Raw genomic sequence first — 26,750 nt, 5'->3', positions numbered from 1 at the left:
TGACAAAATAGTCATTATATCAAAATAGGAAGTTGAGTCTGTTTTGAAAGGCTTGCTACATGGAGACCTCTACTCCCATCCCACTCCTCTTCAATAGGACTCCTATGGTCACAATGTTATATTTTGGGGCCTCCTGTCCATCTGAACTCTATTTCTCTTTACAGCCTCCTCTCTGAAGTATGCTAAAAAGGAGGGCAACTAAATATGCCCAACTTTTGCTTCCTTAGCCATTGTGAACTTTAAGATGAAATAATCCTTTTATTCTTGTTACTTGTTTTCTACACAGATGAGCTTACAACTATTGTTACATTTTAAGAGGAAAAGTGTTAGCATTATCCCAAACCAACACTGCTTAAAACTTTAACCCTTAAGAAAATAAAATGCACACTCACAATTCAAAAACCATGTAAAGCATTCCATCTGAGCTATATGTCTCCAATAACTCTACAATGTGGGGATGTTTCAGCATATGACAGATACTGGCTTCCCGCTTTAGATCTGCAAAACAAACACAGGACATACTTTGTTAGGTAAGAACAAACGACAATCAGAGTGAATGATGAATGAATGGATGTGATCTATGGTAACATGAAGACTTCTCTAACTAAAGAGATGAAATCCCCCATTTACGCTAAGCTTAACTTTTTTACCCTATAAATCTTTGACAACATAACTTTTTCATATTCCTGCCAGTCTGTGTGTGTGTGTGTGTATACAGTATAGTTAGCTCTTATTTTTATTTATTTTAAGTAATTAAGCTCTATGCCCAATGTGGGGCTTGAACTCACAGCCCCAAGATCAAGTCGTACACTCTACTGACTAAGCCAGTCAGGTACCCCAGCACTTATTAATAAGAAATGTAAATAGCACAAATACTTTCTCCAAACTCTTTATAGTCAAGTCTCAAAATTTATAATTTTCTTGATGTGCTAATAAATAACTCAATTTGCCATTTTAACATTTTACCTCTTTTTCTTAGTCTTCCCCAAATTGGGCAAGAATGTTGTCTATTCTTTAGCCTAAAATCTAGCATTTGCACACACAGGCCAGGGAAGTTATATGGAATAAAGGGCCAAATAAAATTAGTATGATTTAAACAGTAAAGGCACTACTCTCAACCAGCAAAGTCAGAAATTTATTTTCTATCATCTATAAAATGTATTTGATAATTCAGGACACTAGTCATAGTGTTATCTTGAAGAACAAGTTCAGACAATGTAGGTAGACTATTGCATAAGAGTTACAAAATACTGTTTGGAAAGTAAAACGGTTAATATCATCATCATCATCATCATCATCACACAAACACATTTTAGGCATAGGTATCACTTGCTATGTCCCCATGGAACAAAATAACTAAAGCCTTCCTGTATTAATTGTGGTGGAGTTTTACCTGTTTGCAGGTGAATAGAATCCAATAAGACATTTTTATATTTGGAAGTAGAAGGGAGACAGGTAAAGAAGAAGGCTAAGGACGTACTACATAAGGCAAATGAGAGGTTATCTCCTCTCTGATTTATTAATTCAATTTATTAATTCAGGCCAATATATTAATTAGCCTTGTCAATGAGAGCAATGGCTGAAGACTGAACCACAGAAGACTGGGTAAGGGTAGAATGAGGAAAAGAAGTTGGTAAATTAGACAAAAGAGAAGCCACCAGAAAAGGAAGAATCAATAATATCACGAAAGTCAAGGGAATAGAGGGAATTAAGGCAAGAGTAGTTGGAGAAGGCTGAGAAATGGCCGTAAGGGTCAGTCAGAAAAGACCATTAGCATTCTGAACAAGATCAAGTTCTGTGGAGAGGGCAGGTTTGAAGTCAGTATGCAGGAGACAATTATGTAATAACAGATTAAAATTTATCATGTTTCTCACTGGCCTAAGTACTTAATAGAGTCATTACCATTTACTGTCCCAATACCCCCATGAGGTAGTTATTTTACAGGTGAGGAAGCTGAGGCCTAGAAAGGCATTCAAGATCACACAGCTCCCACAAGGGGTAGGTCTGAGCCCTGGCTTGTCCACCTCCAAAGTCAGCAAACAGTCCTTCCACAATGCCATGCCAGGTTTAGACGTGATCAAATTCGAAGAATCTCGCTGTAGGCAAGAAACAGCAAAGTCGAAGGTCTGATTTTTCTGTTTTTGCTGTTGTTTTAAAGGGAACACTGTGTTTCTAAGTGGCAGTGATGAAAACTCCATGGGATCTACAGCCAGAAACTTGGTGCAGGTTCTGCTGCCTGGCCTGCTGAGCGACTGCTATCCTCTACAAATGCCTTTGTCACTGCAGATGAAATGGGGCAGGCCACACGCAATGCAGGCCCTGCAGACTACTCAGCCACCTTCAGGGGGCAGCGGTAAGACTTCCATGAAAAAACAGATATGGAAGGACTGTATGGAATGCAGCACTGTGGGGCTGAGGGACAGGGTGGCTCAGTGTTCAGGGGAAAGGAAGAGGTCAGAGGCACATGAATGATGGTCTCCATCTCCAAAAGTGCTTGGAAAGGTCATGCAGGAGAGGAGAGGTGTGAATCAGGTGTGGGTTTTGTGCTGAGAAGTCATAATTATGAGGAAGGCTTTTGACAAGTGTGCTAGAAAGCCAGGTTGAAGCCAGGATACATAAATCAGGTATCTGCACAGTTTTTTCTCTCTTCCTTCAAGAATGTTCTGCCTCCAAATTTTATGAAAAGCTCAGGAGTTTTATTACTCATTTTAACATTTATTCCTTATTTTGCCCCTTTCACGTAACTACAGTGTGTTTCAACTTCCACACTCACTTCCCATGTACCACATTGTCGTACCAAAAGACTGCAGGTAGAAATGGATGCTCTAAAGACCCTTCCACTGGACCTGCACATTTCTTCTTGGTATACAGTTCAACCTGCTGCCAGTCTAGTCTCATCATCTACCCACCCCCCTCAAAATGAAGGCAGAATTGCTGGGGACCCTCCATTCAAAGACTAAACTATCTTTATATTTTTTCATTTTTAAAGTTTATGTATTTATTTTGAGACAGTGAGTAAGCATGAGTAGGGGAGCGGCACAGAAAGAGAGGGAGAGAGTGTCATTGCAAGCAGGCTCCAAGCTGTCAGCACAGAGCCTGACATGGGGCTCCATCCCACAAACCGTGAGACCATAACCTGAGCCAAGATCAAGAGTTGGACACTTAACTGACTGAGCCACCCAGGTGCCCCAAAGATAAACTGATTTAAACATTACTGGATTTGGCAATTCAGGGACTAAAAATCAGAACACCGAACAACACAGAACAAACATAAAAATATATTTCAAATTATAAGGACAATGATGCTAAAGATGGTTTACATCTAGGATAATTAGGGCACCATTTTCCATAATTCAAATATCAATTAAATTGGTATATATTAAATGCTCAAATGGAAAATCATGGTTTAAAAAACACAAATGCATTATATATAATTTAAATTATAGATTCCAGGAGCATTAAATTCAGAATGCTTGTTTCTAGATGTGAATGTGAATTAAAGATGTATTTATTAAGAGCTATTAATTTTTTGCTGATATAGCAAACTAAGAATAGCATTTTCCTACAAATCAACTCATGAAGCAGAGTAGCAAGGAATTCAAAAGTAGGTGATAATGATTTGAAGTTGTGATTATCTGAATGCTTTGAGGTACAAGCACAGAACGTGCCTGGGAGTGCCCTGACCGAGGTACCATTGCTGTTTTAAAGTGCTTCTTTGTCCATAGTAACTGGTAACTCTGTCTACTCTTTCTTGTATTTTTTTCAATTTGTAATCTCTCAGGGAAATTTAAAAGATTGAATACGGAAAGTAATATTTAGTTTTCTGATCATAACTGGAGAAACACACTGAAATCAATCTCTTATATGGCATGAGTACTACTGCTACTACTCCTAATACCAGTTTCCTAAGAAGTTTTAGACGTCCAACAGTAAAGCAACTATGCCCTGCAGGTTCGACCTCTCTAGTCTGCCCCTCAAGTAAGGGAGAGTTCAGGAAATGGTTTCAGGTGGTCTGTTTTATTTATTTTTTTGAAGGGGGGGAGGAATAGAGGGAGAGAGAGAATCTCAAGTAGGCTCTGCACCCAATGTGGAGCCCCATGAGGGGCTCGATCCCATGAACCCTGAGATCATGACCTGAGCCAAAATCAAGAGTCAGACGCTTAACTGACTGAGCCACCCAGGCGCACCCAGGTGGTCTGTTTTAAAAAGAAGTTTCCTGGGGGGTCTGGCTGGCTCACTTGGTAAAGCATGTGACTCTTGGTCTCAGGTCGTGAGTTTGAGCCTCACACTGGGTGTGGAGATTGCTCAAAAATTAAAGCTTTAGAAAAAATAAAAAGTTTCCTAGAAGGTCTTTATTATTCATTTTACTACCAGTTGTTCTCGTGGTAGAATTCTTCATACTGTCTTTTAAAAGTTGGATGCCACTTTCAGAGTACCACAATTCTGCAACAAGGTAATCTGACCATTGGTCAAAAATAATTTGGGTATTTACAAATATGATTGAAGAAAGAATTTCTGACATTCATAGCATTACAGTAGCAATCTCGACTTCAACATCCAAACTTAAAAAGGTCTAAATTTACCAGTTAGCTTGCCTAGAGCTATTCAGTAAGTTTAGATCAGCACTGCCCAACAGAAGTATAATGTGAGTCACATAATTTTAAATTTTCCAGTAGCCACATTAAAAAGTAAAAAGAAACAGGTGAAATTTATTTTAATAACATACCTTATGCAATCTAATATATCCAAAGTATGTCAACATATAATCATATTAAAATTATTAAATATTAAATATATTAAATATAAAACATTATTAAATTCTTTTTCTGTATTAAGTCTTTGAGATCTGGTAGTGTTTTACATCTGTAAATACATCATAATTTGGACCACCCATATTTCAAGTGCTCACAGCCACAACACGGCTAGTGGCTACCAAACTGGAACAGTATAGTTAGTTGTAGATAAACTGACTTTGATTCTTATCCTCTCTCAATTGTGAGTTCTCCTACATTTCTTACACAGATATTTTGTAAAGTTACCCAGTCATTCAAAAAAGAATCTAAACTCAAAAGATGTGTTTAAAAAAAATTTCCATAGAAGGAAACTCCACTTTTAATAATCCAAATCCATCACTCAACAACTTAAATCTGGAATTTTGTCACTATTTTTAACCTAGATCCTTCATTTGGTAGTTTTAAATTATTTTATCTTGTTTAATCTACCAAACACAAAAACAGTGGTCAAAATCTACTGTACTGCACTGCCCTTTGTACACTTCAAAATTTATTCAATGACCTTAGACTATGCAGTGCAACATTTGAGAGTTTACTATGCAACATTTGGGATTTTAAGTGCCATCCTATAAATCCTTGTCTAATAATTATAATAACCCTGTAAGATAAATATACCTATTCCCATTTTGAAGGGGAAGAAACTGTGGCCCTGGGTGCAGTGAGATAAAGAAGGAAGTTGTTGAAATCATACAAATAGTAAGTAAAGGAAGCAGCACTAATAACTGAAGCCCAGTGCTCTTTACAGCACACCACAATGGCTCCTGGTGCTGTACAGTTTTCACATGTGCCCTTCAGACCCAATCATGACAGTGCTAATGTGGTAACACTAACCTGGGTGACGAGCTATCAAGACTGCTACAAAATCTGTTTATGTCAGCTTGCATGGTCACCAATGATGATCAGAAATTAGGCACTGTTCTTTTCCAGACAAATACATAAATATCGTCATTTACTTCCAATTTCCGGGTTGTGTTAGGAACTCAATAGTTAGCAAAATTCACTAAGAGCTGACCCCAGGCTCCAAATGCACATAAAGAATATTCTAATCTAGTCACAGAAATAATTAGGACAAATATTAATGTGTTCAGTCGAATCAATATTGATAGCAAAATAAGTAAATTAAAGTTATTATTGATTCAACATCTTTTCCTTGGTGTACTGAAATTAATGACCATATGATATTTCAGAAAGGGAATCCAAGCAGAACCTTGAAAGGATTCTAGTAACAAAGTCAAATTCTGTTGCTGAGTTCCACCTTTATATAATAACCAATTCGAAGACTAAAGATCCCAAGGATCCCTTTGGCAATAATACAGGTCAGGTTGGCTTTAATGAGGCTATCTTCCTATAAATCAGGAAAGTTGACCTTCTCAACCAGTGGACGACCAGAGGCCCAGATAGACTCATGCACCAATCTGGGTTAACTGCAAACTCATTATTTCTTTGATCTTTTACACATTTTACTACCACCCTATACATTTTATTATCTTTTTTTTACAAAGAGAAATCCAAGCAGCATCTAATGTCTTCGAATTCTTGCCCATATTTTTTTAATCCTATGGTCTAAAAATCTCATCTGTCAGGTGAATAAAGAAAGGAAAGAGTGTACCATTAACTGAGAATGTTTGATTGATATAAAATTTTTTCTTAAATAGGCAAAGTATTAGAAATCAATCTTAACTGCATTAAGTATTTACAAATTAATGGGGTTTTGGTAATACATTTCCCAAGGAATTTTCAGTTCTGATAACTGCAATAAATATATTAAAGCAGCTGCCCAGTTGAATACCACATTTACAGTGAATTCAACGCTATATTTATAAACAACTATCAGCTGTAAAACAGAATAATGCCAATTACTCTGAGATCTACTTGTCTTCCCTCTCACTCTTCATTAGGATGAGTTTGGCAAAGAATTATCTAAGTGCCATTTATTTCCTAGGGACTTACATTTTAAAAACTCCAGGTCATTCCTAGTCAATATTGAAGTACTATAGATCATTGAACTTACTAATTAGATAGTAGTAAAGATTATAGGTGACCAATTCAATCTTTATTAATATTTATCTTTGGAGATGTTAAAATCCTGAAAGAAGAGCATTTGCTTAAAAAGCCATTTGTGGATAAGACCTAACATTAGGTTACATAGAAACCAAATTATTTGTCTCTTAGAAGATATAAGTGAACCTTCAAGGAGTTACTCAACCATGTATTTGGCAAAACTCTGTTTTGGACTCAGCTAACAAGATGTTAATTATATGGATAAAAAGAAAAAGCAGAGGTTACTGAAATCCAAACCAAATAAATTTCAAGTATTAGAGTTTTTTCAAATAAATGACCATTCTTAAGATATTCTGTACACGATAAAGATAGAAATACAGTATTTTAAACATTTGTAGAAGGTACAATTCTTCTGTTCCTGTTCATTTTGAGAAATGTAAACCAAAAAGCTTTATAAAAAGGTGGAAAGATGGGGTATTTTACTATTATAAAAACCAGATGCCTATTTCAAAATGGTACTAATTTTATAAAGAAAATTAGAGAAATAGCAGTTTAAACCTCACTTTTCAACATGAAAGTCTTAAAAAACATACTTGTTAGCAGTATGAATGAACTCTGTGGGATGACAGAGTGTACGTATTTGTTGTCAGTCATTGGACTGAACACTTAATGGCTCATTTTATTGTGCATAAATTTTTATTCAATAAAATTTAAAAAGTGACTGCAATACAACAGTAATTCAACTAATATGTCTAAGTCAAATATTGTTATATGAATACCTGTATTTTATACTCCCAATTTTGTTACTTATCATTACCTTCTATTTTTATTTACTTACTGATAGCTCAGGTGTTCAACAAGCATATGTGCCAGGATAGGCTTCCTTACTATCCACTCCCCCCCACCCCAAACCTCCTTTCTCCAGGATAGGAACAGCCCAGGAAATACTGCCAGCAAGACCAAACGTCTCCCCACAAAGCAATCTGTAGTCTGTTTTAATATATAAATAAAAGAATTCCTGAGGCCAAGATTCTCTGTGGCATAGTGAATTACCAAAGTTTTTTTTTTTTTTTAAATATGGGTTTCCGCATCCAGCAGAATCCTTTTTTGTCAACTAATCTCATGAAAATAGTAAAAAAACAAATTTATAGTAAAAAAAATAAGTACTGATGTGTGCACTCACTATGAAAAGGATCAGTAAAAATAAGCTAATTGTTTTGGTAAATAACAACTTGATATCAGGGATTATGGAGAGCTCTGCTGACTCGTGGCCTCAACCACCAAATTATTTATTTTGCTGGGCCACTGCCAAAATTCAGATTTATATGGATAGCTGCAAATGGCTAGTAGGTAGGTATAATTTTTTTTTTTTTTAATTTTTTTTTCAACGTTTTTTATTTATTTTTGGGACAGAGAGAGACAGAGCATGAACGGGGGAGGGGCAGAGAGAGAGGGAGACACAGAATCGGAAACAGGCTCCAGGCTCCGAGCCATCAGCCCAGAGCCTGACGCGGGGCTCGAACTCACAGACCGCGAGATCGTGACCTGGCTGAAGTCGGACGCTTAACCGACTGCGCCACCCAGGCGCCCCAGGTAGGTATAATTTAAACAGCTTGCCTTAGAGTCTTGATTTTTTAAGAAATTGATCAAGAAGCTTCAAAGAGTAGCACACATTTTTTGTTTCAAAGTGGAATGGCAGGCAGTGGTTGAGAGTGGCAGCACGAAGAGTATACTTTTTGTACACAGTGAAACTTTGGACTAAGGGAAACGTAAGGAGTTCTGAAAAGGCCAGATTTCTCCTTTTTTCATAAAAAGAACTTATTTGTGTGTGTGGGGGGGGGAGCATGCGTGAGCAAGTGGAGGAGGGGCAGAGAGAGAGAGGGAGAGAGAGAATCTGAAGCAGGCTCCACGCTCATTGTGGAGCCTGACACAGGGCTCGATCTCACGAATTGTGAGATCACGACCTAAGCTGAAATCAAGAGCCAGGCACTTAACCAACTGAGTGACCAGGTGCCCCCCTGATTTCTCCTTTTTAAAGTAAAATTTTAAGTAAATCAATACATTGCTTTACCCTTAGAATAAACTATCTTCATTTAATCTTTTGTACAAAACCAGGAGGTAGCATACTTAAGTAGCTGAAAATGTGGCAGCTATCTAGATCAGAAATTTTTAACTAATTTGGGATCAGAGACCATTTTAGAAGTCTGTTAATATGACAGATACTCTGCCCCCAAAAGATTTTGCAGTAAGATATAAGGGAAGCACAAAAACCTAAGAGACTGACCTAGATGCTTATGTCCAAGGATCAAAATCATGACAGATAATCCTGTAACCCAGCTTCGGGAGGCCACAAGAACACTGCTGGACCTGGAAAGCCATAGGAGCTAGTGCCTCCTTATAAAGAGGCCTTATAAGCACTGTTGAGGATAGTGAGATAATAATGGGCACAATTTGAGGTTAACTATTACTAGATAAACATAATATCCCCCATATCATTTTAGCCTCTGCTCCAAACCTAGCATTTTATTCTGTGAAATGCATAAAGCCACCATAAAGTGTGTTTTTCTTCATTTCTTAAAAATCACACAAAGTTCCCCTGGATTCCATGTGGCCCAATTTCCTATTTCCCATCTTGGTATCAAAACAATATAAATTCTTTATTAATTAAAGTATAATGTTCACACACACAAAATAAATATATTTTATATATTTATGCTAAGTGTTTTTCCCGTTTGTTGTAGGTTGAGTGCCAGGATATGTATATCTTTACTTTTTAAAGAATGCGCATTTATAGTCAACCTGCCTTCTTTGGCTTTTTTTTTTTTTTCTGAATTGCTCTTTTGTCATTTCATCAAACTTGAAATGGGTAAAACATAAGTTTCCTTAAAAGTGGAGATAGAAGCAGAGACTTCTAGCATGTGATTCATGTATAGTTGGGTACAATCCTGGCAAGGGAGGATGTCCCCAGCCAGCAAGAACAAGTAGAAGGAAGTCAGTCAGGGCCTTAAACCCTCTTCACTTAAGAGTCCATTTGTCACATAATAGTAACAAAAGACCTAATTCAGGTCTCAATATTATGGGAAACAGAAACAGTATGTTATTTAGGTCATTCTAGATAATGGTTTATTCCATATAAGTGACTTTTCCAGAAGGGTACCAACTTGTCCTGGTTTGCCTGGGACTTGTAGCATTCAAAGTTCTGTATCCTGAGAACCTGCCCTCAATCCCAGGCAAACCAGAATGGTTGGTCACCCTACTCCCACAGATCTGGCATTTATCCTTCCAAATGCTAACACTCTTCTGCAGGGAGGCAGAGATGATATAATAGAGCAACAGATTTGTAGTGAGAAGCCCCATCTTTAAATCTTGTCTCCATCACTTAATAGCTGTATAACCCTGAATATCAGTTTCCTCATCTACAAAATCGAAAGAGTAAGATAGCCAAACTATGGAATGAACCCAAATGTCCATCAACTGATGAATGGATAAAGATGTGATATATATATGTATATATATCTATATATAGATACAGATATAGATATATGTATATATAAATATATAAATGGAATATTACTCATCAAAAAGAATGAAATCTTGCCATTTGCAACTACATGGATGGAACTAGAGTATATTATACTAAGCGAAATAGGTCAAAGAAAGACAAAATACCTAATTCAGGGATTTTGATTTCACTCATGTGGAATTTAAGAAACAAAATAGATGAACATGGGGAAGGGAAGGAAAAATAAAATAAGATTAAAAAAAGAGAGAGGCAAACAATAAGAGACTTAACTACAGAGAACAAACTGAGGGTTCCTGGAGGGGAGGTGGGTGGGGGATGGGCTAGATGGGTGATGGCCATTAAGGAGGGCACTTGGGATGAGCACTGGCTGTCATATGGAAGTGATGAATCACTAAATTCTACTCCTGAAACCAATACCACACTATATGTTACCTAACTTGAACTTAAATGAAATCTTGGAAGGAAAAAAATGGAAAGAATAAGGGTTCTCATAGCAACTTGAAGTTAGCCCTGGATGGTTAATAAAGTAGGTGAAAGTGCTTGCCATAGTGCATGACACAGAGCATGTGCGCAATAAATTTTGTTTTCTTCCCCTCTGACCATCTTTGGTGGGAGTAACTCTTTCCTACCTTTACCAAATGTCAGTCAAACCAAGTTTGATGACCAGAAGTTGGCAGTGTGAACATCCAATTACTAAACCGCACCGCTATACCATTCTTTTACTTTGCAGTTTTTCATCTACAACTTTTGGGGGAAATCATGTAATACAGCTTATAAAGGACTGAATCTGAACTGGACCACAAGATTATTTGGAAAGAAGTAAAATACAGGTAGGTAACCAAGTGTCTAATAATGACGCTGGTGAAAAAGTGAAGCGAAATCCACACAGCTACGTGTATGTGGCCTACTGACCACCAGCATCATTATTCTTCCAGACAGCCCTGGGGACCCACGCTCACACCAACTACTTACTACCACTCCTTCGCTTTGGATGCACAGCTGCTAAACCTGTTCATTCTAATGTTGCAACACCTGTCAAAATGATCTGCCCCTTCCTGCACTTTCCCTAGTTTCAGCTCTCATGGATTCTTGTCTGGATCTTTCCCTGGGTGTCTTGGCCTCCAGCTCCTTCTTCTCATTACATTGTCATCCTAGTTTTACTCTAAAAGAGGTATTATCACATCACTCCAAAACCTTCATTGCTCTGCATTCCATACACCATTACAGTCCCCCAGTTTGGCTTTGAAAACCTTCTAAAAATGATTTGAAGTTGGGGCCCCTGGGTGGCTCAGTCAGTTAAGCGTTCGACTTCACCTCAGGTAATGATCTCGCGGTTTGTGAGTTCAAGCCCTGGGTTGGGCTCTGTGCTGACAGCTTGGAGCCTGGAGCCTGCTTCAGATTCTGTGTCTCCTCCTCTCTGCCCCTCCCATGCTCACGCTCTGTCTCTCAATAAAATACGTTAAAAAAAAATAATTTGAAGTCAAACAACTTAACTGGGTCCACAGAGCTATTTAGCAACAGGATTGAAAATGGGACTGAGTTCTCCTGCTTCTTAGTCAAGTAAGTTAGGTTTGCTTTTTTCTTTTATTTTGGATGTCACACGCATGACATTCCTTTCCTGCTTTATCCATCATCCTCCCTGACGCCCCCATCCTGAACTACCTGCAGTGTCTGCAGCCCTCCCGCCTTTGCCTGTGCTGTCTATGCTCTTGAAAATACCAATTCCACGGGCACCTGGGTGGCTCAGGAGGTTCACCATCTGACTTCGACTCAGGTCATAATCTCGCGGTTTGTGAGTTCGAGCCCCGTGTCGGGCTCTGCGCTGGCAGCTCAGAGCCTGGAGCCTGCTTCGGATTCTGTCTCCTCCTCTCTCTGCCCCACCCCTGCTCATGCTCTGTCTCTCTCTGTCTCTAAATAATAAATAAACGTTACAAAAAAAAATTTAAAAAAAAAAGAAAATACCGATTCCTCTGTTTGACACTCCATGTGCTTCCTTCACTCAGCAAAATTTCACTCACACTTTGCCTCGACGTTCTCCTTGTCGATCCCCGCAGCTGAAGTAGGCATACCCTGCTGTGACCTAACAACATTCTCCTCCACCCCCAGACAGACCTCAGTATCTCATCATTTGCCAAACTGTACTACTGCTGGTGATGTACGTTCCCGCCAAACCTGCTGGAAGGCAGCACCAAGCACACAGAACTCCACTCGACCAACATCTATTACATCCTCTATTTCACATCAAAGTATATGTATCACTGAATCACAGAGTATTAGAAATTAGAAGGACATGGGGCACCTGGTGGCTCAGTCAGTTGAGCATCCGGCTCTTGGTTTTGGCTCAGGTCATTATCGCACAGTTTGTGAGTTCAACACCTGCACTGGGCTCTGTGCTGACAATGAGGAGCCTGCTTGGAATATTCTCTCTCTCTCTCTCTCTCTCTCTCTCTCTCTCTCTCTCCCTCCCTCCCTCCCTCTCTCTGCCTCTCTCTCAAAATAAATAAATGCTTTAAAAATGATAACAAATGGGAAGGACAGTAAGAGAACCATTGTCACGTGCTACTCTCTATCCTTACATTTTACTCATAAGAAAAATGAGTCCCTAGAAAAGCAAGTGACATGCCCAGTTACACAGCTAGTTCACTGCACAACTGGAAGATGAACTCAGCCTCTAGTTCCCAATCAAGCAATCTTTCTGCTGTCCCACACCATACTGGAAGAAGATTCTAAAAATGTCCACAATTTTAGGCAATCTACTCCAGGTAGTGCATCCATACTGACTAAAATGTTTTCAGAGTATACCCCACAAAATAACATCTATGTGTAGATAACTGGGCACTAATGTTATTCTGCATATTGTATTGCCAGGACTTAAAATGGAAGGCTTCAGGGCCACCTAGGTGGCTCAGTTGGTTGAGCATCCAACTTCAGCTCAGGTCATGATCTCACAGTTTGTGAGTTCAAGCCTCGCATCAGGCTCTCTGCTGTCAGCGCAGAGCCAGCTTCGGATCCTCTGTCCCCTGTCTCTCTGCCCCCACCCCTCAAATATAAACATTAAAAAAAAAAGGAAGACTTCAAGGTACCCTATTACATGCACTAGCTTTAAACAAACGTGATATATGGCTGACAGTGCTATGTCATTGTGTAGTGCATGTATTACAACTTCATTAGGTTAAATGATCACAACTCCAAAAGAGGTGGGGTGGAAAAATATACCTAATGTTTGTCCTCTAGTGGAAAAAAGAGGAACTAGAGGGCGCTAAAGATCATATTAAAGCTATTCAGACAAATAATATCACCAGGATCTCTGGCTACAGACAATATTATTAGTCTTGATAATACACAGATGATTACTTCAGCTAACATTTGATGAGTATGTTAAGTCAGGCTCCATTTGAGATCTGTCCATTTGTTTAACCCTCACAACAACCCTAAGAGGGAGATGATACCCATTTTACATATGAAGCAGCTGAAGCAAGAGCAGTGAAGAAACCTGCCCACAGTACTCAAACCGCAGAGCAAGGATTTGAACCCAGTTAGTCTGGCCCCAGTACCTATGCTCTTGACACTCTGCTATACTACTTCTTAGGTCTGCAACTACTCAATTCTGACAATAAACTTTAGAGATAAGCTATTTGTCAAAACCGAAGTATAAGGTCTCAATTAAAGTAAAATGCAATCAGAGCACATTTCAGTCATAAAATCATAATACTTTTCAAAAAATCTTAGCTTAGGCCTTCCAAGTCATCTGATTATATTTTTGAAAAACTACTTTCCATAACGTGCAGAATCATTACAAATATAATGATTAGGCAGGGCTTTTGGAATGGCTGTGTAAGCTCAGGGAAACCTTCCCCCTAGAAAGAGATATACTTAGCTGGTCAAAATTAACCACCAAAGTCTCTGGAGATTGATCAAAGGGGCTTACAATAAATTGAGAAACATTTATTCAGTAAAATCCACAGAAACTCACTAAGAACAATGGGAAGCTATCACATTCAGGATAAGGACTGTACCTGGGCCCCATAGCTCTGCCTTGTGTTGGAACTGTTCTAGGTAGGGCCCAGAAGCTGAGTGACATATCAGTTCCTTGAGGTGGAAGAGCTTTTTGGGATGGTGAACATTGGGAGATCCCATGTTGTACAGCTCCATGCTGTGGAAGGCCTACGTTGAGTGGGTGGTAGAAGCCAGGTGGCAGCACCCATTCCCCAATGCCCACCTCCAGTTAAGTACAGGTTATCCAGGTAGGGCAGCTGGGAAAGAATGTAGTCCCACTGCTCTGTGCTGCAAGAGAGCTACAGAGTTGGGCCTGGAAGCTAAGTGGTAGCTCCTATCTCCTGCAACTTCCTAAGCGGAAGTCCTTGTCCGAGTACATTTAGTACCTGGTGAACATTGAGAGATGTCATCCTCCCTGACTTTGGGTGTGAAAGATCCATATTGAGTGGTAGTAGCAGAAAGGAGGGGGAGCCAGTTCATGCCTTTTCCCCCCAGTACACAAAGACCTGCTCCATAGACAGGATCTAGGCAGAGCGACTAGTGGGGGGTGAATTCCCCATTCTCCCAGCTCTTGCTCCAAAGTAAGAGATTCTGCTCAGAGGAGAATATAGCAAGCTTAATAGACTAACAAACCCTGCCCCTGACAAGGGGCTAGACTTTAACTACATCACACCATGGAGCAATTTATACTACAGGGCATTGTCAAAAACAGTATCAGCTAGCAATTAGTACAGTGTGATACCAACAGATCATCTTAATGGGAAATCAGGGGACGAGACGGTCAAAGAGAGCCCAGGTAAAGCCACAGTCATTCCTGATGGTAAGGTTGTGCTCATACTCCAGTCTGCTGGAGAGAGACATGAGAGGTTATAGTGAACTAACCCAACAAATCACTAAACAAATAAACAAACAAGAACAAGCCCTGAAGTGTGGGAGGGGTGTCAATATCCAGAGCTGCTATAACAAAAAGTTAGGAGACATGCAGAAAACAGGAACGTGTGACCCTTACACAGGTTAGAGAAAGCACTGAAAATAGAAACTAACTTTGAGGGGGCCAAGATGTTGGACTTTAGCAAGAAAGACCTTGAAGCAGATATTATAAGTATATTCATAGAACTAAAGGAAATTCATGTTTAAAGAATTAAAGGAAGGGGTGACAACATCTCAAATAGAGAATATCAGTAAAAGAAATTATAAAAAAGAGCAAAATGTATATTCTGGGGTTAAAAGTACAATAACCAAGATGAAAAATTCACTACAAAGGCTGAAAAATAGAACTGAGCCGGCAGAAGGATCACCAAACTTGAAGATCGGCTGATAGAGATTATGCAATCTGAAGAACATAGAAGAAGAAAGAAGAAAGCATGAACAGAGCCTCAGAAAAACGTGGGACACCAATTAACACACTGACATATGCATAATGGGAATACCATAAGGATGAGAGAGAGAAAAAAAAGAGCGGAAAAAATACACAGATATAAATGAATGGGGTGGGGGGAGGAGACAGACAAGCCTCCCATGTAGAAGATATTCAAATACTGATACTAATTAGTATTAGTAATTCAAATACTAATACTTGATTCTTTAAGACTTCATGAATCTTTTTTTCTTCTTTTGGCCCATCCCAACTACCATTTGGGAGTTAGTGGAGGCCAGCATTTATCTTGTTTAGATTACTGCAAAAGCCCTCAAATCTCATCCTCATAATTATGGTCAAAGAATTCTGTCTAAAATGAAAAGTCAATCATGTCTGACTATATTTTCCCACACTCAAACCCTATTTCCCTTAGATGTGGCTTATTGGTCCATCTGGAGCTTTTCAGAATCACTACAGTACTTATTTTCAAAAACAGGCTCCTGGCCCACACTCCAGACCTACTAGATTGGACTGAGGAAGGGGCCCAAAGATCAATGAGTGCTTTTATTTTTTTACTATTTTTTAAATGTTTATATTTTATTTTTGAGAGAGAGAGACAGAGCATGCATGAGTGAGCAGGGGGACAGGGAGGGGGAGACACAGAATTTGAAGCAGACTCCAGGCTCTGAGCTGTCAGCACAGAACCCGACAGACACAGGGCTCAAACTCGTGAACTGCGAGCTCATGACCTGAGCCAAAGTCAGACGCTTAACCAACTGAGCCACCCAGGTGCCCCAATGAGTGCTTTTAATAACCACCACCCTCACCCTCTCTCCCACAATTCTTCTGCACAATGAAGAATGAGATCCACAGGGAACTGGCCCCTGTTTAGGTCTTTATCCTTAGCTGTTGTTGCTCCCAGAAAGTTCCAAATGGTAATCATTAGCTGACCAGAGAGAGCTATATTGTAGGAGAGCATAACCAGAGAGTCATACATGATAATACATAATGCATATAACTTAGGGAATCATAATACAAATGTATGAATAAATAAATCAATAATTCCACTTAAACATGGTGGTCTAAACGCATGCATATCTCTGCTACCTTTTAAAGCCCAACTAATATTTCAGTAAGGCATTAAAAAGGCATAGACCCACAAAGATAAAGAGAATGAAAAGAGGCAGCAGCACATTAGATTGGGAAAGATTGGTAGAAAGTAATGGACAAAGTTAGCAGATCAGAGAAAGCTGAAATCCAAGTGTGGTAGCCAGTAAGACAAGATTCTCAGTCTCTAACCATGGGTATTGCAAATGACCAACAACCCCAAGTGTAGTCCTGGGAATCCATCACTGTGTTCCCACCAACACCATGCTTATCACAGGCTACTCTCAGCCAGTGACTACAAGCAGCAGCAATAGTAAGGCAGGCACCTTTCTATGAGATATGAACTCTGATGACCAAAACACTGGCTGGAGGGACTCCCAATAGGCCTCACCAAAACTTTCCTGGAACTGCACCTTAGTCTAAGATTTTTATTACTCTTTCTCCTCCAAAAAAAGTCAGACCTGTGCAACCTGTGATGGCTCTCCTAGCTTTCTCTGGCTCCCTCCCCCCTTTTTTTTTTCACTCAGAGGTGGTTTCCCAATAAATTTCTTGTACATCTGATCCTTTTGTGGTCTTTCCTCTTGACCTGAACATGCCAAGCTTCCAACAAGGCAAGCCAGTATGAAGCAAGCTGATATGCCTACCAAAGTATTCCCAAGAAAGTTTTAGCAAAGGGAAACACCAGGAAATATTTTAAGAAAAGCAAAGATCTTTGAAGGCAAAGGTGTATGCTGGAGCAGACAACATGAGCCTTTGCTGGGGCACTCTGACCCTAGATATCTTTGACCAAGCAAATTCTCTCTCCCTGACTCTTTGGAGATTTTGGATACTACGCTCATAGCTCAGGTCAAAATCAAGCATTGTACTTAAACAGGGGGATTAATTGTAAAGGTCATGTGTTAAATAAGCATGTTAAAATGAAAACCCTCAGCCTCCTTCCCCAAGGTGGCTTAGAACCATTGCTTCCCCCAAGGTCGCTTAGACCTGTGTTCTGCCACCCTCCAACCCTCCAAATATACATACTCCTATCCCAAGGTAGAAGATTGAAAGACTGTTCTCTGTCAAACTGACCTGCTTAAGAACAGAAGACCTACAGATATTGATATCCATGGGGCTTTGAAAAACTTGTTGGATCACCTACATTAAGTTACCCATGTACACGGAGTTTCCAGGCAACTGTTACTACTTTTTTATTAAAAATGAAACAACAGCCAAGGATCACCAGACATTTTGGGGAAAGCTTCTAAAAACAAAGAGACTTAAAACAAATAGGAAAAAATATTTCTGAGAATACCATTTCCTGCATCAAAGAGGCAAAGAAAATTTAAAAAAATATATAGTATTTTGAGATAGAAAAGAATGAAACCTATGAAGAACAAGAAACTACATAATACTAATAATTTAAAACACAGACATTCAGGAAGGGAATTGAACCTGGAAAAAATGAAGATTCAAACAGAAGCATTAGAAGATCAAATTGAGGAAGTGTCTCAAGGAGACTAAAAAGACAAAAAGGAAGAAATAGGGAGGAAAAAAACGTTAGAGATAAAAATCAATCCTGTGAGCTCTGATATTATTTGAATAACAGTAACTATAGAAAGGGCGAATAGAGGAACTAGAGGGAAGAAACTTATCTAAGAAATTGAAAAAAAAAAAAACAAAACTCTGAACTTAAGAACAATGAGTTTCCAGAGTTTGAAGTTTTTTTTTTTTTTTTTTTTTTTAATGTTTACGTATTTTTGAGAAAGAGAGAGAGACAGAACATGAACGGAGGAGGGGTAGAGAGAGATGGAAACACAGAATCTGAAGTAGGCTCCAGGCTGAGCTGTCAGCACAGAGCCCAATGCAGGGCTTGAACTCATGAAACCGTGAGATCATGACCTGAGCTGAAGTCAGACACTTAACTGACTGAGCCATCCAGGTGCCCCATGAGTTTCCAGATTTAAAAAAAAATTCCAGGAACCCAGCATAATAACTTTTTAAATGGCCCACACTAAAGCACAGCACTGTGAAATTTTGGTGTACTGGTGTAAAGAGATTATCATTAACATTTTCAGAAAAAAGGAAAAAGGGCTAGGCATTGTTCCAAGTGCTTTACTTGTATTATTCAATCTTCTCAATAACTCTATAGAGGCAGGAAAAATTATTATGCTCAATTTTTAGATGAGGACATTTAGGCACAGAGAGGTTATTTGACTTGCCCAAGCCACACAGCTGGTAAATATGACATGAACCCAAGTCATCTTGTTTCAGAGTATAAGCTTTTAAACACATTCTGAGGGAAAGTTATTTCCAACCTAGAATCTTATACCCAGCCAAACTATCAAATTGTTGAGTACAATAAAGACATTTTCAGGTATCTCAAAAGATGCACCTTTCTCTGGAAGTAACTAGAGGACATACTTTGCCAAAATGAAGATGAAAACTGAAAAAGAATATAGGAAATCTAGGAAACAGAAAACCTAGCACAGACAAAAGGCAAAGAGAATTCCCATGATGATAGTCCCGTATGCCAAGACTGCAACCAATTTTGAAGGACACAGATAGATGAAGGGCAATGGGAAGGAGGTCTTTGTTGCCAAAAAAAAAATTTGGTAAATTATCAGTGAGGTTAAACACACTGAGAGAAGATATATAGTTCAGTGGACAGTCTGGGGAGGAATTAGCGAGGAGACATAGAAAACAAAGCAAAGGAATAAGTCAACTATTTGATCCAGGTATAACAATAAATTACATAAGAAATATAATCACATTACACTGATGACTCAAATATGAATAATGTTACAAAAATGGGAAAAGTAAAGTGAAGAGGGATGGGAGGTGGCAGCATAGGAGAGCTACATCTTTTGTAGCAATCTGTCAATAACAGAATATCTAAAACTATAAAATCAAGTAGTAGTAATCTAAGCATATGTTGTTAGCTACAAAAGAAACAGCAAAAAAATGATTCAAGTGGTTATATCAGATAAGAGACTGGTTGGTTTGGAATGAATTAGAACAGAAATTGCCTTTTGCTGTTATTAGAAGTAATGTGACTTAACTTGTAAAACCTATGGCTTATATTACTTAGATAAAAGCATAAAAGTATGAAGAATGGAGAACTTCATATTTAATCCATCAAACACCATACATTAATGATTAGTAAGGAGACATAAGTAGAGTCAAGATATGAGGTTTGGAATGTTTACAAATTTAAAAACTAAACAAAACAAAGACTTTACTACAAAGAAAAAGTGCTCCTTGCTATAAGGTCCCCTGGAAAAAATATACAAATATGTTAAAAGTGGGAAGTAAATATCTAATTATCTGTATTTTGAATGTTCATTTATAAACTAGGTGGTGTACTTTTTCATTGTCCCCTAACCCATTCCTTGGGCTCCAAGGTGTATTCCAATTGACAGGGCATAAATTATCCATACAGTAAGAAAAAAAAGTCTAACAATGATTTTCAACTGATGTGGGGGAAAAAACTCAATTGGTCACATTCTCCCACCAATTCCCTATTACATACTGAACTTCAGGAAACAGAAAACAGAGCACAGCTGTGAACCAGTGTCCTTAGAAAGTCCACCTTTCTAACTAAAACTCCTAAGGTGACAGCAGCAATCTCTGATAAGCTTGCTTTGTAAGTAGTAGTTCAACACTGGTCATGGCTCTCCTATTTTCTGGGAACTGTTATTTTACACATTACAAATTATAAAGCTCCTTGGAAAGGACAACAAAGCTGATGTGATGTGCTAGGGCTGCCAAAGCATATCACCACCAACAAAAGGCAGCAATTTCAAGCTATTTATTGTTTAAACTCCATTCATTAGGCAATGTTTATTCTCCTCTGTAATATTTTTTTAAAAACCCTTTGTTAAAATAACAAATTCAAAAGGCATTATCTAAACTGTGGTAAGATTCATTCAGGTATTGGATACTATGAACTAAACACGAGGCTTTGTCCTGTAGACTGATGGCTCTCCAGCTTTAACATAAGCCCTCATTTTATATTACCCCAAGTTAATAGTCATTTGATGCACTGGTAATGGGAGTACTAAAAACCACAATTAAAATTGTTTTTTCCTTCTTGTTTTATTTCTTGGTTAATTACAATGTTCAAAGAGACCACTAGAGATAACTTCCTTTTAAAATTCTCAGTTTTGCTCATTTTTCTTTCTTTCCTTTTTTAAGAAAATATATGGCACTGGTCTCGTTAATGTCATTAGTTGCGATGCCTGCTGAGAGAAAATGCTGACTTCGTGAGCATGGAATCAATTTTCTGAATTAAAAAAAGGCTTTTGTGGGGCTACTTCTTACATAGTATTTATTTTCTCAGAAGCCTTCACTGTAGGAAATGCTTTAATTACTGTGGTGGGTGCCAGATTACCAAATCTACATTTATGTAATGGAATTGTAGTGAACTTAAAACATGTTCCTTCACTGCTTTCAGCCATTTCACCTTGCTGCAACCTCCAATGCACAAGGGAGCATACAAAGACCTTAAGAAAGGTCCTTCCCCAGAATGCTAGAGACACATTTCCTAGCTTTGTATTTGTGGATTTGGGGACAAAGGTTACTCTCCAGTGAAGCTATATAGTGAGTATAACTATCAGAAAACAGAGAGGGTAGGTGAAGAAAGGGGAGTGGAAAGGAGAAGAGGGCATCATATACAGAGTCTAGGAATGAGAGGTTAACCGGTCGGGGACAAAAGAGCTGGGAGAAGCCAAACACTATGGATAGGCTTTTGAGGAAAGATGCCAAATTCAAAGATGCAAAGTCCAACCCAGGACCTTGAAACAGAGTGAAGGCAGTGCCCCCAGGAGCCAACACAGACATGGGAAGTGCACTGCCTGCACAGGTATGGCCACTGCTGGGACAAAGTACCATAGGTGAGCTGCTTTCAAAAGTCTGGGCTGATACTCCCACCTGGCCACCACAGAAGTCTTCGGGGGAAAAGAAGTTCAGCATCTTATGAGGTGGGGCTGTTAAAGATATAAGGAATATTGGAGAAGAGAGCAGTGAGGGAGGTACAGAATAGGAACCTCCCGGTACAAAGAAAATACAGTAAAATAGAAAAGAAAGGGATGCTGGGCTTTTAAAAAATATATAATTATAATAATCCAGACTATCTGGTACATTCTGACTTTATAGGAAGTGGAGTTAATAGGGAATATTTAGAAATAGATGTATTTCTTTAAAAATTTTTTTTAATGTTTATTTTTGAGAGAGAGAGAAAGAGAGAGAGAATGAGAATGAGAATAAAAATGAGAATGAGAATGAGAATGAGAATGAGAATGAGAATGAGAATGAGAATGAGAATGAGCGGGGCAGGGGCTTGAGCAGGGCAGGGGCAGAGAGAGAGGAAGACACAGAATCCAAAGCAGGTTCCAGGCTCTGAGTTGTCAGCCCAGAGTCCAACGTGGGGCTCAAACTCATGAACCACAAGATCATGACCTGAGCCGAAGTTGGACACTTACCCAACTGAGCCACCCAGGCACCCCTAGAAATAGAAGTATTTCTGTATGTGACATGACCTACTTCTCTGCCACACACCTGATGATCAGATATCTAAATATTGTCAATGTTGGGATGCATTTGCTAGGATGCTTGCAAACACTAATGAAGTCACATTCAATGAAGAAGCAATAGATGACAAAGGCCTTCTACTTGGTGTTTTCTAAAAAGTAGATAGGTAAAAATAAAAGTAAGTATTACTGGATTAGCCACTGTACGTCAGGGAGAGGTATATATTTTTAAAAGTAGTTTAAAATTCTGTAAGTTTCTTAAGGATGAAAACTACATATTGCACATCTTTGTTTACTCCCAAATGCCATGTGCTACACTCGATGGATGACCTATAAAGTAGATGATAAATGTTTACCAAATAAGATTCTGAAGACTGTGAACCTAATGCAAGATAAAGAAACAAGGATAATCTGTATATTCTGTCATGGAGTAAACTCCAGAATATATATTAATTAGTGAAAAAAAGTGCAGAACAGTATATAGAAAATGCCACCCTTTATGTAAGAAAGAGGGAAGTATGTTTGTTTGTTCACTTATAGTTTTTAAGAAAAGAAAATGAAGAATAAACCAGAAGCTAATGAAAATGATCGCTGATGGAAGAGGAAGGTAACAGGGATGAATGATACACTTTTTAAAATTAGACTTCGTGACCATGTAAATGTTTCACATAATCATAAAACAAAACTAAATCAAAATAAGAAAAACAGTACCTAGAAATAAAAATCAAAATGTAACAATCTAGTAATATAGCAAGTTGCTGGCAGAATGACAAAGAACTGTTTTAAGTAAATGTTTTATTTTAAAACCATTTTATTTTAAAATAACTTCAGACTTAGAAAATTACTCAATGTTTTTGCTTTTATATACCTGGCCATCACTTTTCCAGTCATAGAATTCTTTCTGGTATTTTATTAGTCTTAAAAAACTGTCTTAACCCAGACTTATAATAAAAATGATGGCCAATGACAAGGTTTCTTACTACCCAACCTCTCCTTAGATTTCCAATCACATACTGACAAAAAGGAAAACACCATCAGAACCTGCCCTTAAGTGTTACTTAAAAGATGCCTGACCTGACTTTTGAAGTAAAAAGAGGTAAAAATGTGACCCAAGGCTGCCGTACAAAACCTGGAAGTGGGGCCCAAAAGTATTGCATCACAGACATCCAGTTCTGAAGCTGATTCCATAACAGTCAAAGCTACCCATATACTTTTTTTTGAAGGCAGCATTGGATGGTGATGATGAATAGGGCCTTGGGAATTTGCCAGACCTGAGTTTGAATCTGGACTCTGCCCTTCACTCAATTGGTATGTGAGCTTAAACGTGTCACTTAACTGCTTTTAAGTTTCAATTCCTTTATCTGTAAAATGAGCACAACACAATAACCTATACAATAAGATTGTAACGAAAGCTGAAACATGTCTTAGCAAGGTGGCTCGCACCACTAAAATGCTAAGAAATTTTAGCTATTGTCAGTATGTTATTGTGCTATTAATTCTTGCACTGTGAAATTCTATTGTTCTATTTCAACCTCACAAACCTTTTTTTAACCACATCAGAAATACATCAAGTCTTCCAAGCAGAGCATTAATGGAAACAAGCTAAGTTCTACCCTCATATTTGACAACATTCTACCTGAAAGTACAGTCATTAGAATTGAGATTCTTTAAAATCACATTAGACAGCGCGTCCTGCCGATCACTTAGATTCCACCTACACCTGCCTAAAGAACCCAGAAAACCGCCAGAGGATTAGCAGAAGGGAGTCTCCGGAGTCAAGCGCAGACTAGAGGCCCACGGAAGAGGGTAGGAAGGGCGGCGAGGCGGTGCGCGCTCCACGGACTGGCGGGAGGGAGCCAGGGCGGAGGGGCGGCTCGCCGGCCAAGCGGAGCCCCCGAGTCTGGCTGGCAAAAGCGGAGGGGCCGGACAGACTGTGTTCCGACAGGCAAGCGCGACTTAGCGTCTGGGAGGTCATAAGTTAACAGCTCTGCTCGGAAAGCGGGAAGGCTGGAGGACAAAGGGAGGGAGAGCTGCTGAGCCCCCGGACGGCAGAGCTCAGCTTGGCGGGGAACAAAGGCGCCAGCGCCATCTCCCCCGCCCATCCCCCAGCCAAAATCCCAAAGGGAACCAGTTCCTGCCAGGGAACTTGCTCGCTCCGCGCAAACACCCAACTCTGTGCTTCTGCGGAGCCAAACCTCCGGCAGCGGATCTGACTCCCTCCCGCTGCCACAGGGCTCCTCCTGAAGTGGATCACCTAAGGAGAAGCGAGCTAAGCCTGCCCCTCCAGCCCCCGTGCACCTTGCCTACCCACCCCAGCTAATATGCCAGATCCCCAGCAACACAAGCCTGGCAGTGTGCAAGTAGCCCAGACGGGACACGCCACCCCACAGTGAATCCCGCCCCTAGGAGAGGGGAAGAGAAGGCACACACCAGTCTGACTGTGGCCCCAGCAGTGGGCTGGGGGCAGACATCGGGTCGGACTGCGGCCCCGCCCACTAACTCCAGTTATACACCACAGCACAGGGGAAGTGCACTGCAGGTCCTCACCACGCCAGGGACTCTCCAAAATGACCAAACGGAAGAATTCCCCTCAGAAGAATCTCCAGGAAATAACAACAGCTAATGAACTGATCAAAAAGGATTTAAATAATATAACAGAAAGTGAATTTAGAATAATAGTCATAAAATTAATCGCTGGGCTTGAAAACAGTATACAGGACAGCAGAGAATCTCTTGCCACAAAGATCGAGGGACTAAGGAACAGTCACGAGGAGTTGAAAAACGCTTTAAACGAATTGCAAAACAAAATGGAATCCACGATGGCTCGGCTTGAAGAGGCAGAGGAGAGAATAGGTGAACTAGAAGATAAAGTTATGGAGAAAGAGGAAGCTGAAAGAAAGAGAGATAAAAAAATCCAGGAGTATGAGGGGAAAATTAGAGAACTAAGTGATACACTAAAAAAAAATAATATACGCATAATTGGTATCCCAGAGGAGGAAGAGAGAGGGAAGGGTGCTGAAGGGGTACTTGAACAAATTATAGCTGAGAACTTCCCTGAACTGGGGAAGGAAAAAGGCATTGAAATCCAAGAGGCACAGAGAACTCCCTTCAGACGTAACTTGAATCGATCTTCTGCACGACATATCATAGTGAAACTGGCAAAATACAAGGATAAAGAGAAAATTCTGAAAGCAGCAAGGGATAAACGTGCCCTCACATATAAAGGGAGACCTATAAGACTCGTGACTGATCTCTCCTTTGAAACTTGGCAGGCCAGAAAGGCTTGGCACGATATCTACAGTGTGCTAAACAGCAAAAATATGCAGCCGAGAATCCTTTATCCAGCAAGTCTGTCATTTAGAATAGAAGGAGAGATAAAGGTCTTCCCAAACAAACAAAAACTGAAGGAATTTGTCACCACGAAACCAGCCCTACAAGAGATCCTAAGGGGGATCCTGTGAGACAAAGTACCAGAGACATCACTACAAGCATAAAACATACAGACATCACAATGACTCTAAACCCATATCTTTCTATAATAACACTGAATGTAAATGGATTAAATGCGCCAACTAAAAGACATAGGGTATCAGAATGGATAAAACAACAAGACCCATCTATTTGCTGTCTACAAGAGACTCATTTTAGATCTGAGGACACCTTTAGATTGAGAGTGAGGGGATGGAGAACTATTTATCATGCTCCTGGAAGCCAAAAGAAAGCTGGAGTAGCCATACTTATATCAGACAAACTAGACTTTAAATTAAAGGCTGTAACAAGAGATGAAGAAGGGCATTATATAATAATCACAGGGTCTATCCACCAGGAAGAGCTAACTATTATAAATGTCTATGCGCCAAATACCCGAGCCCCCAGATATATAAAACAATTACTCATAAACATAAGCAACCTTATTGATAAGAATGTGGTCATTGCAGGGGACTTTAACACCCCACTTACAGAAATGGATAGATCATCTAGACACACAGTCAATAAAGAAACAAGGGCCCTGAATGATACATTGGATCAGATGGACTTGACAGATATATTTAGAACTCTGCATCCCAAAACAACAGAATATACTTTCTTCTCGAGTGCACATGGAACATTCTCCAAGATAGATCATATACTGGGTCACAAAACAGCCCTTCATAAGTTTACAAGAATTGAAATTATACCATGCATACTTTCAGACCACAATGCTATGAAGCTTGAAATCAACCACAGGAAAAAGTCTGGAAAACCTCCAAAAGCATGGAGGTTAAAGAACACCCTACTAACGAATGAGTGGGTCAACCAGGCAATTAGAGAAGAAATTAAAACATATATGGAAACAAACGAAAATGAAAATACAACAATCCAAACGCTTTGGGATGCAGCAAAGGCAGTCCTGAGAGGAAAATACATTGCAATCCAGGCCTATCTCAAGAAACAAGAAAAATCCCAAATACAAAATCTAACAG

At 39.3% G+C, this 26,750-nt stretch overlaps 1 protein-coding gene across 13 annotated transcripts in view; it reads right to left on the bottom strand.

Moving 5' to 3' along the window:
* The window catches only part of CASK (calcium/calmodulin dependent serine protein kinase), a 359,937-nt gene that overhangs the window by 228,490 nt on the left and 104,697 nt on the right, over positions 1–26,750 (bottom strand). For all 13 annotated transcript variants that reach the window (XM_081793028.1, XM_081793029.1, XM_081793034.1 and 10 more), the window contains exon 3: positions 393–498. In XM_081793028.1, coding sequence (XP_081649154.1) covers positions 393–498 — 106 coding nt within the window. The remainder of the gene's footprint in view (positions 1–392; positions 499–26,750) is intronic.

The sequence above is a fragment of the Panthera onca genome, chromosome X (assembly GCF_046562875.1).
Source record: "Panthera onca isolate mPanOnc1 chromosome X, mPanOnc1 haplotype 2, whole genome shotgun sequence".
Classification (NCBI taxonomy): Eukaryota; Metazoa; Chordata; class Mammalia; order Carnivora; family Felidae; genus Panthera; species Panthera onca.
Note: the sequence above shows the minus strand (reverse complement) of the source record. Positions and strands in the feature narration are given on the sequence as shown.